At 46.9% G+C, this 12,393-nt stretch overlaps 1 protein-coding gene across 1 annotated transcript in view; it reads left to right on the forward strand.

Moving 5' to 3' along the window:
- GRIN2A (glutamate ionotropic receptor NMDA type subunit 2A) overlaps nucleotides 1-12,393 on the forward strand; it is a 520,136-nt gene that overhangs the window by 463,250 nt on the left and 44,493 nt on the right. The window contains exon 10 of the mRNA XM_047839263.1: nucleotides 5,375-5,535. Coding sequence (XP_047695219.1) covers nucleotides 5,375-5,535 — 161 coding nt within the window. The remainder of the gene's footprint in view (nucleotides 1-5,374; nucleotides 5,536-12,393) is intronic.

Genomic DNA, 12,393 nt, shown 5'->3' on the forward strand with positions numbered 1-12,393 from the left:
TTTGAGACACCTCGTAACAGATACCACATCCTCATGGGACACAGCTCAGCTCCCAAGCTCAGAGCGTTACTGGCACGCAGATAGTTCGTTTAATTAAATGTTTGCTACAATTAGATAAACAGCAAAATTCTTGGAGTAAATAAGCTAAATGCTCCCAGAAGAGTAATAGCAGATACACCGAGAAAGTTTACAGAATAAAAAAATCTATATGGAATCAATTTATTTTAATACTGTACACACTCAGGTTTTTTTTTCCTTTTTTTTTTTTTTTAAATCATGATTACCTGTGTAACAACTCAGGTTTATGATGCTTTTAAAGCATTTTGCAGTCTCAGTGCTTGCTGGGAAAAGCACCGTTGAAGCCCGTGGCGCACTCAGATGAGCTCGGGCTTCGGTTTAAATAGGCAGGTTCATAGGTGGATGTTCCCCGAGGGAATACTAAAGAAAAGTTGAAATGTTGATGGGGAAGCTTCCCAAAAAGGGTGGGGGAGCTCCCAGGTGAATGTAGTGGCGAGAGCAACGCCAGGTTTGGGGTCAAATGAACCTGCGTTCCAACCCTCGACCTTGCCATAAAATGGTTGTATGGCCTTAGGTATGTCAGTATCCCCAAGGCTTAATTACCTAATAGGAGTGGGGGCGGGTATTAATACCTTTCTGGCAAGGTCAATATGAGTATTAGCAATAATCCTCACACCGTGCCCGGCACTTGGTAGGTTGTCCTGTTAGAACTGCTACTTCCTCCTTCCAGCCGCCGCCGCCTCCTCCTCCTCCTCCTCCTCCTCCTCCTCCTCAGTCTCGCTGCCTCATGAGCTGTTCCGCACCTCTGAGGGCTGGGAGCGTCGCTGCACCAGCTGGCCTCTTGTGACAATGGGGGGAATTCAGGAGCCTGCCTCGGTAGCGGAGCCCACGAATGTGTCCCCGTGGAGTTGTGCTGTCCCAGAGTGCTGTGGTTCTGCTGCTGGGTGGGCACCTGCTGCACAGAGGCCTCTGAGCCTCTCCTCCCTTCTAAGGGCCGCAGTTGGTTGATGCTGACCTCCAGAAGCTCGTGGGGCATCACCAGCAGGAGCAGACCATATTCGAAATACAGCTCCACGTGCCAGTGACCCTTATCTGTAGTCACAGAAGACAGATATATTTTCAATTTTTTTTAGTCTTTATTTATTTTTGAGAGAGAGCGAGAGCTCAGTGCAGGGTGGGGAAGTGGGAGGGGCAGAGATGGGGCGGGGGGGGGGGGGGGTAGATGGAGAATCGGAAGCAGGCTCCAGGCTCCCAGCTGTCATCACAGAACCTGACGTGGAGCTCGAACCCACAAACTGCAAGAACATGACCTCAGCAGAAGTCAGACGCTCAACCAACTGAGCCACCCAGGCGCCCCTAGTTATTTTTAATAAATGTGTAGTTTGGATGTGTAAGAGGAATAAAGAAATGTCCTGGTCCATTGCCACATTTACTCTAAGCATTTTATTCCCCAGATCTGCATCTGTACTTGCTCTGTCCTGAAGGGCTTGCCGTGTCTTGCCCCCTTGGATGACTTCCAGACTTGTTCACATACTTGTTGGGAGAAAAGTTTAGAATATAACCCTCCTAATCCTTTGTTCTCCAGATTAGAAGGAAACTGGCTCCATTATTTGGCTAAAGTCACTTTGGGTGACAGCAGGTGATGAGGCAATGTGTATCAAGCCACGTATTCTTTGAAGGACCAAATGATTAATTGCAAAATCGGTCCCCAGTTTACACATAGAGAAACTGAGGCTTGGAGAACTTAGGCAGCTGCCCCAAATGACTCAATTCCTAAGGGGCAGATGAGGAGCTGAACTGTCTAAGCCTAAGACCAAGTGAAGGCAATGAACTTGACCAGGGAGTATAGTCTTCAGAGAGAGAAGCCCCAGGGAGTTCCACTGACTCCCTCCACCCCCAGCGTCGTGATTACATTGCTCTGTGGTCTTGCTGACCATGGACATCTCTGTACCACCCTTTCCTCTGCTACAGCCCACATCTGTTTTGTTCTCTTTGGACACAGAACTCTCTGGGAGAAAGTTGCACAAGAAATCATTTCTGAAAACTACACGGACAATGTCCTCAGTGGGAGGCCCTGGGATTTAAGAGATGACCCACACTTGCCTCGTGTGCCTACGGTCTGTTTTTCACACTGTAGGTCCTAGGTTTTTAGTGAGCCCTGAAATTAATGTAAGGGTTGTGGCTATTAAAGAAATAGAACATCTCAGTGACATCAGAATAGATCACATGTAGAGAGAGTGCAGGGAAGTGGCACGTGTGTGTGTGTGTGTGTGTGTGTGTGTGTGTGTGTGTGTGGACAGGGTATACGTGAAGAATGTCCTAGTCCATAGAGTGTGTTTTGAGAGTCATGCTGTAAAAAGTTTGACAGCCTTGGGGCACCTGGGTGGCCCAGTCAGTTAAGCATCCAACTTCAGCGCAGGTCATGATCTCACTGTTCGTGGGTTTGAGCCCCACGTCAGGCTCTGTGCTGACAGCTCAGAGCCTGGAGCCTGCTTCAGATTCTGTGTCTTCCTCTCTCTGCCCCTCCCCTGCTTGTTCTCTCTCTCTCTCTTTCTCTCTCTCTCTCAAAAGTAAATAAGCATAATGAACATAAAAAAAAAATTTTTTTTTAAGTTTGACAGCCTTTACTCTAGTGGGAAAGGTTTTTGGATCTCGGTGCTGGGCTGAATTTTGTGGGGGTGATGGTACAGTTAAGGCCTGAGAAGTGTGGAAGTTCACCACTGAGGCTGAACATCTGCCTCTGTCACTGTGCAAACCCAAGGTAGGGACCAAAGCAAACCTGTAAAGAGCTACGTGGCCCCTCTGCTGCAGACGGGGAGTGAAGGGGACGACATCTGGTCAAGTGGACCATCTCCCATGCCTCTGGAGATCAGAAGCAGCTGACACAGCACCTAGATTTATACAGAGTACTTACCTGTGTCCCCAGAGCAGGCAGCTGCCATGCCCACGAGCGGGGCTGGTGCCTCTTCCTCTTTTGGTGATGAATTGAGGCACTGCGCGCCAGAGGGAGTGCAAAGAGCATTTTGTTGTTCATGTGCACACACACAGACACACACACACACACACACACACACATGCACACACACTCAACCAACGCAAGACACCCAGCAGGAAGATCTCATTTGGCCAATGTATGGCCACTTCCCCCAAATGCAGTGGTGGCTGCTTATTACACAGCGGCTTGCCTAATTCAGGGGACACAATTTTCAAGTAGAAATTTTAATTAACAGTGAAATGAAGTGTGAGTCTGGAAGGAAGAATGATGGTTGTGGTTGGTCTGGCTCGGGTGAACTTGGATGCTTTCTCCAGCAGTTCTTAGCTGCGTGTAAGACATGCTGACCTAGAAGTCTCAGATGCCTCTGGATCCTAGCCCTGGTCCCGCCATGGGTTTGCTGGGCATCCTTCCCTTCTGTGGGTTGCACGGTCCTCCCTCTAAAAGAGGAGTGGTTACTAGCGATGGACTTTGTGGAAGGACAGAGTTCAGACTTTAACCTGAGGTCAGGCATAGGTGCGATGGAATTCTGGGCTGCTGCTTGCAAGCAGTGTGCTCCTAAATAGGTTATGTAACCTCCCTCAGCCTCAGTTTCCCCAACTGTAAAATGGAGCCTCTAAGATTTGTTACCTGGCAGATTCGTTGTGCAGATTAAATGCTCCAGCATCTGTAAAGTCCTTGGCACAATGCTGGCCCTAAGCAAGTCCTCAAAAAGTGCCAGTCATTATCATTACTATATAGTTCCAGAATTTCCTATTTCATGGAAAAATGAAGCCCAGGTTACTTTTTTTTTGTCCATGCTGATAATAAAATTGAAAAGTAATAATAACTATTTTTGAGTGCTCATTCTGTTGCAGGCACTATTTTAATTACTTGACAAATTTTAACAATTTTAGAATGCCCCACTAACCCCTACAAGAGGAGTACTGATCTGGAAAATAAATGGAGGCAGTATAAAGTGACTTATCTAAGGTCTCATAGTTCATAAATGATAGAACCTGATTTTTTAACTTTTGAACCTGAGCTCACACTCGTACCTATTGCCCTCTGCTGACTCTAGATTTTAATTCTGTTTCTGGGACTCAGACCTAGTACTCTTGACTCCTAATCTCGCTGGGCTGTCCCAGGCACTGCACTTATGAACACAATATCAGTCAATCAGGAAAGACAAGTGGAGCATGGACAGCCAACCTTAATGGAGGCTTGAGAGCCATTCAAGATATGGGCATCCCCAAGAAGCTAATGGTTCCAGCTCAAGAAACGTTCGTGGAGGCTGCCATTATGCCTGGAATATATTAGGTCCCCAATAAGTGGGCCATGCATGAATGAGCGAGTGGGGAATGAGTAAATGGCAAACACAGTTACTGTAGCGGAGGAAACATAATTTTCCCTCTACCCTTGTAGGTTCTTGGCTGAGACACCTCTATAACAAAAGACAGATGAACAGGAGAAAAACAAACAAAAGTTTAATAGCATGGATACATTCTGTAGACGTGGGACATGCCCAGGAAAGCCAAGTAACTCTTTGCGATGGCCCAAGCCACCAACCTGACCACGGTCACCAGCTAAGGACAAAAGAGAGACACAGGGGGCGGGGGTGAGGAGTCCTGTTAGGGGAGCTTGTCAGGAAAAGCACAGTAAACAAGGATGAGGGCTGTTCTATAGACTTAAGTTGGTGCCTTCAACAATAAGAGTTTCTAGAGATGAGCCATCTTCCTTCTCTAGGTGCTGAGAGGCAGACACCCCTACCAATATCAGTGTGTCTCTTACAAAAGGGCTTTTACTCTTCAGACCTTGTCCTGTGTCTGCTGTTTGTAAAAATAACCAGCCGAAGAGAATCCTTAGGCCAAGGAGGCGTATCCTGGCGTGATACATTGTGTTGTTCATCATTGCCCAGGGGCGGTCATGGTAATTGTGAATGAGGTTCAGACAAGGGAGTGATTGGTGGGGAAAACAGAAATTTCATGAGAAGGTAGATAAAATGAACCGAGTTAAAGTAACACCTTCATTTCGGCACAGTGAGTGTTTCCTGAGCACGGCCCGTGTGCCCACGGCAAGGCCAGTCTATAATGGGGCCAAAAAAAGTTAATCCAACAAATGCCTGTCGCACATGCAGCCAGGCCCTGTGCTCGCCACTGGGGGGACAGTTGGGAACGAGACAGACACTGTTTCTGACCTCTCAGAGCTCACGGGCCAGTGGCAGGTGGGATTAAATAAAAAAGGAAACAGAAATGAACGGTTTTTCAGCTGTCCTGTGCTAGGGCGTGCATATGTTTAACTCCCGACACAAGACACAATGGTGGCTGACTTCTCCTCCTTCTTTCTTTGTCTCTGTCCTGTCTGTCTGTCTGTCTGTCTCTCCAGTTTCAGAGACCTCACGACTATTCCCCACCTTTCCGATTTGGCACGGTGCCTAACGGCAGTACCGAGAGAAACATTCGTAATAACTACCCCTACATGCATCAGTACATGACCAAATTCAATCAGAAGGGAGTGGAAGATGCCTTGGTCAGCTTGAAAACTGGGTAAGGATGATGGGGATTTGTTTTCTTCTCTGCAGGCCTGCCAGCCCATAAACCTCACAGCAAATGACTCTGCGTGCCTTGGTGCTTACCTGCCTTCGCAGCTGTGTTTTCTGGAAAGTGGCTGTGGTTCAGATGAACCCCACGTGAGGGCTCTTTTTGTTCATCTCATGAGCACCACAGGTTTCCTTCTGAGTCGTGTTAAGGAAACACAAATCCAGGACGCTTGAAAATGCAGAGAACCAGAGGGGTTTCTTCAACTGATAAAGAAGTTGGTGCAACCCTGTGGGATATTTCAGCCAGAGAGAAAGATCTAAAGGGTCTGTTAGCCTCTCGAAAGTGCTGAAAACAGAGTGCTGCAGACTTTTATCTGATTTGGGGTAGGAGTTTTTGGCGAGTGGCTGTATGTAAAAGCTGATAGTGTAGCACTGAAGAAGCAGAAAGGAAAGCTGGAGAGAAGAGCAGCATCTCTAAAGGTGCAGCCGATGTCCCCGTCCACCTGTTGGCACTGCAGAGTGCAGCCTGGTCAGAGGGAGGACCTGCTGAGAAAAGACCGCAGAGGCTAGGATCTCGGGAGGTGAAGCTGGAGTGTGCCTCTCCTCCCCCCGTTGATACCGTGTGTGGCTTGGGACAGACGCTGAGTTGTTCCCAGCCTCATATGTAAGATGGAAATCCTAACGGGACCTAATTCGTAGGGGTTTTGTGAGGATTGAGGGAAGATGTGCTGGAAAGCATTTTGCACAGACACGACCCGACTGCCAGTGCTCTTAGTTGGTGTAAAGGTTAAATTCTCTTCTGTGGCCTCTTCAAAATGCTGGGGATGTGCAAAATGCGTCTTGGGGGGTGTGAGACATGACTGTTGTGCATCATCCCGTAGTTTCGTCCACAGCCTCTTTCTTAGGGACCCCGTCTAAACCCTCAAGCCCAACCTCCGCACGATTTCCAGGAGCTTTGGCCGGTCGCATTTTGTCCCTTCAGTCTCTTTGGAATCTCTTTGGTATCTCAGCAGGGGCTGGGACCACACGTCTTGAGAAGTCGAGCGCATGACTTACCCCAGACTCGTTCACGTGCTGCGCATTCTAGCTCAGGGTGATTTTTAAAACATCTCATCGAGGCCGGACACAAATGCAGAGAAGATACACACATTAAGGACAGTGCTTGACGGCTTTGTCCAAACTGACCATCCGTAGCCAATCCCTAGAAACCCTGCCACGCCCTTTTCCCCCCGCCACCAGCCTCGCTTCTAAGGAGGCTGTTATTCTAGCATCTCAGTAAGATCACACCGGACGTCTTCTTTTCCACTCGCCTTCTTTCAGCCCAGCAGTCTGTTTGCGAGACCGCCACGTGTCACTGCAGGTCTGTCATTGCCGTGGCGGTGTGGAAGTCCACTGCGGGGACATGCCACAGAGTCATCCTCGTCTGCTAGTCGTGAACGTTGGGGTGGCGTCCCATTCGGGGATGTTTGGGGTAATGCTTCTAGGGGCATTCTCACACATGCCCTCGCTGCACAAGGGAGTACACCGCCCCTGATACATACTTAAGACAGGAATCGCCGAGCTGTAAAATGCATGTGTGTTTGATCTCGGTAGATACCAGAAAATTCTGATGACTTTCCAGTTGAGCCCCAGATATGGGTTTTGTATGTTTGTTTCTGCCATGGTCTTTTCTTCAACATACACTGTCAGTTTGGACGGACCATGAACGCAAATGTGGATGACAGTGGTTAGAAAGAGCGAGCAGAGTCGAGCTGGCCCCGTCTCTATCCATCTGTCACCCAGTGCAGCAAATGAGTTGTTTTCTTGCTTTCCCATTTTTTTTTTTTAAAAACAATATGAACAAAAAGGAGTCGAGGAATGGAAACGGTTCCTAGCCATAAATCGTACACATTGTTTTCTGGAAGCCATATAATAATTACGACATCCATCCCAGCAAACCTGGGCAGCTGGCAGCTTTACTCTAGACTCAGTTTTCCATGTGAGAGATAATTTGTGCTATTACAGCAAGCTCAGAAACCAGAGTTGGAGGAGTATGAGTCTTTTTTTAAAATTATTTATTTATTTATTTATTTATTTATTTATTTATTTATTTATTTATGGAGAGAGAGAGAGAGAGAGCACAAGCAGGGGAGGGGTACAGAGAGGGACACATAGAATCCGAAGCAGGCTCCAGGCTCTGAGCTGTCGGCACAGAGCCCAACACGGGGCTCGGACTCATGAACTGTGAGATCATGACCTGAGCCAAAGTTGGACGCTTAACTGACTGAGCCACCCAGGCACCCCTGTATGGATCTTTTTTAAAGAACTGCTTGGTTAATTATTTAAATTAATTAAATTAAAATTTGAATCGAGAATACATTACATAATTCCAAATCAAAAAGTATTGTATAAAAAGATGAACAGTGAAGAACCTTCCCCCCACACTGTTTCTCCTCTGCCAAGTATCCCCAACAGCAACCACATCTCCTGACCATCCTGTGTCCCTCCAGATCAATCTATGCATAATTAAAAGCCTTCTGTAGCTCCTTTTTTGAAAACGTTCATTATTTTCTCGATTGGTCTCTTGGTCTTTTTCTTATTAATTTTTGTAGTGCAGAAATAAGCCCTTTATTTGTGGTGTAGTTACAAATGGTGTTCCCAGCTTTCTGGTCTTTGGAGCTTCCAGATGGTATTTTTTTTTTCCATGCCGATTTTTTTTTTTTTGTAGTCAAATTTATCAGTTTTTTTTTTAAGTCTTCTGGGTTATGAGTTGTAATTCAGAAGTCCTTCTCTACTCCGAAAAGAGAGATTCCTTTCTTGAATTTTCTTCTATCCCAGTTGCATTTTTTTTTATTTTAGAAAGATAGAGCAGGGAAGGGGCACGACCTGATATGATGTGACTTCAACCCCTCAACATGATTATGAGAAGCAAAATGTGGGAACCTGCCACCACAGAATGGTACCAGGATCCCAGCAACTCCATGGGGGTCTCATCTGCTCCTCCTCCAAGACTTCATCAAAGTCAAGTGTCTGCCTCACCTTGCTTCTTATCTTTTCCTTACCTCTCACATCTCGTCTCCTTTTAAAACTTGCCACTAGGAAATAGGTTATTTTAAAACATGATGTGCCTTAGGCAATAATTTCACAAGAGTAAATATCATGAGGCTGTATTGTTGAAGGAATAACAGTAACAAAATGAACTCCTCACATACCCAGCACCCAGCCATTCCCCTCCTTCACTGCAGCATCTCCAGAAGATTCCAATCTTCTGGAAGGTAGAGAGAGGTGTCCTATGCACCCCTGAATTGTTAAACTTGAGAACATTTTAAAATTAAATTTTTTTAATGTTTTGTTTATTTTTGAGAGAGAGAAAGAACGCAGGCAGGGGAGGGGCAGAGAGAGAGAGGGAGATACCGAATCTGAGGCAGGCTCCAGGCTCCGAGCCGTGAGCACAGAGCCTGACATGGGGCTCAAACTCATGGACCTCCGAGATCATGACCTGAGCCGAGGTCAGATGTTCAACTAGCTGAGCCACCCAGGCGCCCCTGTGAGTCTGCATTTTAACAAGCATCCTTCTTCTCCAGGTGATTTTGATACATGCTGAACTTTGAGAACTACTGTTCTAAAGGGATTCCTTAAACACATTCTATTGAGACAACATATAAAAAGTAGACCAGTCAATGTAACCACGTAGCTTATCTCTGGGATCCCTAATTGCCTTAAGACCAGAGGTAGAGAGAAACCTGAAACTAAGTTAAGTTTCATTGTTTACTGAAACGTTAAGTCGAGATAAACCATTCCAGAAATCAGCAGGCAAATCAACGAGGAAACAAGATTTGACGTGCAAACATGGACAGAGGTAGGGTTTTTCAGGATTGGGTCTGTTGTGACAGGTAGGGGCTCTCCTGAATCAGAGGTGGGTGAGCGGTTTGTGACCCCGGGTTTCTAGACCAGTACTCCTCCAAGGGTGGCCTGAGTCTGAGTCAGTAGAGGTGCTAATAAAAATGTGGGTTCCTGGGGCGCCTGGGTGGCGCAGTCGGTTAAGCGTCCGACTTCAGCCAGGTCACAATCTCGCGGCCCGGGAGTTCGAGCCCCGCGTCAGGCTCTGGGCTGATGGCTCAGAGCCTGGAGCCTGTTTCCGATTCTGTGTCTCCCTCTCTCTCTGCCCGTCCCCGTTCATGCTCTGTCTCTGTCCCAAAAATAAATAAACGTTGAAAAAAAAATTAAAAAAAAAAATGTGGGTTCCTGAGCCCCACTGAGCCGACAGAATCAGAATGTCGGGGGGCGGCAGCCTGGGAATCGGCATGCCAGAGCAAGCTCTTCGGTAACTCTGACCTGCGCTCATCCAGGTTTGAAGACATCCGCTCTAGAAGAGGGAGCTGAAATGAGCAGAGGCAGATTTAGATTTACAAATGCTCCGTCATGAGAAGCTCATGTTCTCCAAGCGGTTTTAGCAAATGGGCAAACTTGCAAGCCCAGCATTTTACGGCAGATTTAAATTAAACCGTCAACATCCCCAGGACTCCTCAGAGCCTAATTTTCAAGACACAGTGGGATGGTTTCTATTTATCTTCACTGATGTTCGTGTACAGTTATTTGTATATACGTTTATGAAAAGTCCTAATTTCCTTTGGAAGCATCCTTCTTTAGCCCTTGGCCACGCCGTCCCCTATCTATCTGATTTCCTGTCCCACCCAAGAGTGTTGGGAAACAGGCAGGCATCTTTCAGCTTCCCTTACATTGAGTATTTGGAGAGAAGGATGGGAAGGGAGGGTTGCCTTTGGACCGATAAACATTTACTGCAGGCCTCACGTCGTGCTCAGGGATGTGTCGGTAAAAATAAAATCAGGCAGCTACTTACGTAGCTTCGCGGCACTGCCTTCGCGGTAAAGGGGAGCACTGAGCCCCTGTTCTGGAGCACAGGGTCCCCAAGCCTCTGGGGCTCAGGAATCCATGGTTTTATTAGCACTTCTGGTGACTCAGGTAGAGGTAGTCCGTGGCTTCTGAGAGGTTCTTTGAATGTTGGGAGATGGTGTCCCGTCTGAAGAGGAAGGGCATTTCAGAAGGCGTGCCCCGGAGGAGACGAGGCATGGAGGAGGTTTTGTGCAGGCTTAATTGGAAGTGTCTCTGGGACCCCATCATTGGGCATCCACCTCCCCTCTGCATCTGTTGAGACCCAGCAGTTGGTGAGACGCAGCCCCAAACGTTTCACATGCATAATAATCCCGTTTAATCCTGACAGCATGCTGCCGAGCTGGGTGTCTCCTTTAAGGGATGAAGAACTGAGGTTAACTAAATTACTCAACAGGCTATTTAACCAAGTCACTACCTTGTAGAGTTACTAAGTGTGGTATCTGGGGTTGCCTCTCCCCAGCGGCGTGCCAGTGAGGCAGCTGGGTGTAAGAGGTTACAGCTCAAAAGACTTGGAGCCCACAGTTTTATCTCTGATACATATGTGTGTGTGTATCTAGGCATATTTAAAATACTGCATATAAGATACAGATATTTTATATTACATATCTATCAACTGACTACCTGAGAGTTGATAAGATCACAGCATCCTCCTTTCTATCCCCACAAGAAACTGGTTGGGAGATGTTGAAGTTGCCAAGGCAAAGGTAGCCTGGGAAGGCGTAAGGATTGTCATCGATGATTAGCTGCTGTGTGGGACACGTTCTTTCCAGGATGCTATCTGAGTGGCGTACGTAGCTAAAATATTAGCTATATTTTATCAGTCAGGCAGGATCAAACTCAGAGGGTTCATTTCCAGCTCCTGAGTTTGAAAGCAGGCATAGACAACAGGGCTCCACGAGCCGTTCTCCTAAATGGGATAGCCTCATCTCCAGAGAAAAGTCAGATCGACAGTGACCTGGTTTCTGAGATCCACCCCCACACTGCAAATAAAGCTTAAAAATAATTGCTACCACATCACAGAGTTAGGATTTTTTTTTTCCAAAATAAAAACTCAGGGAGGCACAGGCACTTTTTTGTTTTGTTTTTTTTTTGGGGGGGGGGGGTTTAGTGGTTGCAATTATTTCTTGTTAAACTCAATTAAAACTATATTAATGGATTTTCAAGGCCACCCATAAAATGTTAAAAATAGGAAAGAATGGGGGGGGGGATTTAGAGGTGGGATCCTAATTCTGTAAACTCAGCAATGGGGAGAGAGGGAGAGGTAAAAAGAAGGCAAAAATGAAAATACATCAAAACGCATCAGAGATACTGCTTATTGCCCGGGAGTCTGATCTGCTTTCCATCTTTGTGTGTGTCACAACTGTTCTGCAACAAAAGTCTTACTCGTAATAATCAGAGAAAAGTTTCTTCTGAACACAACGCTCCGTTTCCTCCCGGTGTCTGTCCTCGCGTTGTGCGGCTGACACGCCTCAAGTCGCCGTGCGTGCACATCTGCGCTTTGCTTTTCTCCGACCTGTACCGTGGTGTTGGACTGTTTTCACATTTAACGACTGGACGGTATTTCGCCGAGTTAGAGGAATATAAATTAATGTAACTCACTGCTCTGCATTTCCATCACCCTGTGGCTGGCATGGGAGCCCCCTAAAGAAACAGCTATTTTAGGAAGCTTGCTGGTACCATCATCATAGATCAGTTTGTTCACATTGCTGCCCTCCACCGCCTCTCAGACGTCTCCGTCACGCACAGTGTCGTTTTCCTTCACCTTAAGGCACGCTTCTACCTTGTGCACAGCACCGTCTCTGGGATTTTCTTTTGGCCCGGGCTACTACATAACTCAGAGCTCGACTTGTGATCCTCTGTCGGCAACTGTGGAGAGTTTAGGGCCTGAATATCTGCTTCCTGACTTTCCCTGAAGCTTTAGCCACTATCCCACCTCTGACTTCCCGTAACTCAATCGGATTTCTTTATCCAT

Source organism: Prionailurus viverrinus, chromosome E3 (assembly GCF_022837055.1).
Source record: "Prionailurus viverrinus isolate Anna chromosome E3, UM_Priviv_1.0, whole genome shotgun sequence".
Classification (NCBI taxonomy): domain Eukaryota; kingdom Metazoa; phylum Chordata; class Mammalia; order Carnivora; family Felidae; genus Prionailurus; species Prionailurus viverrinus.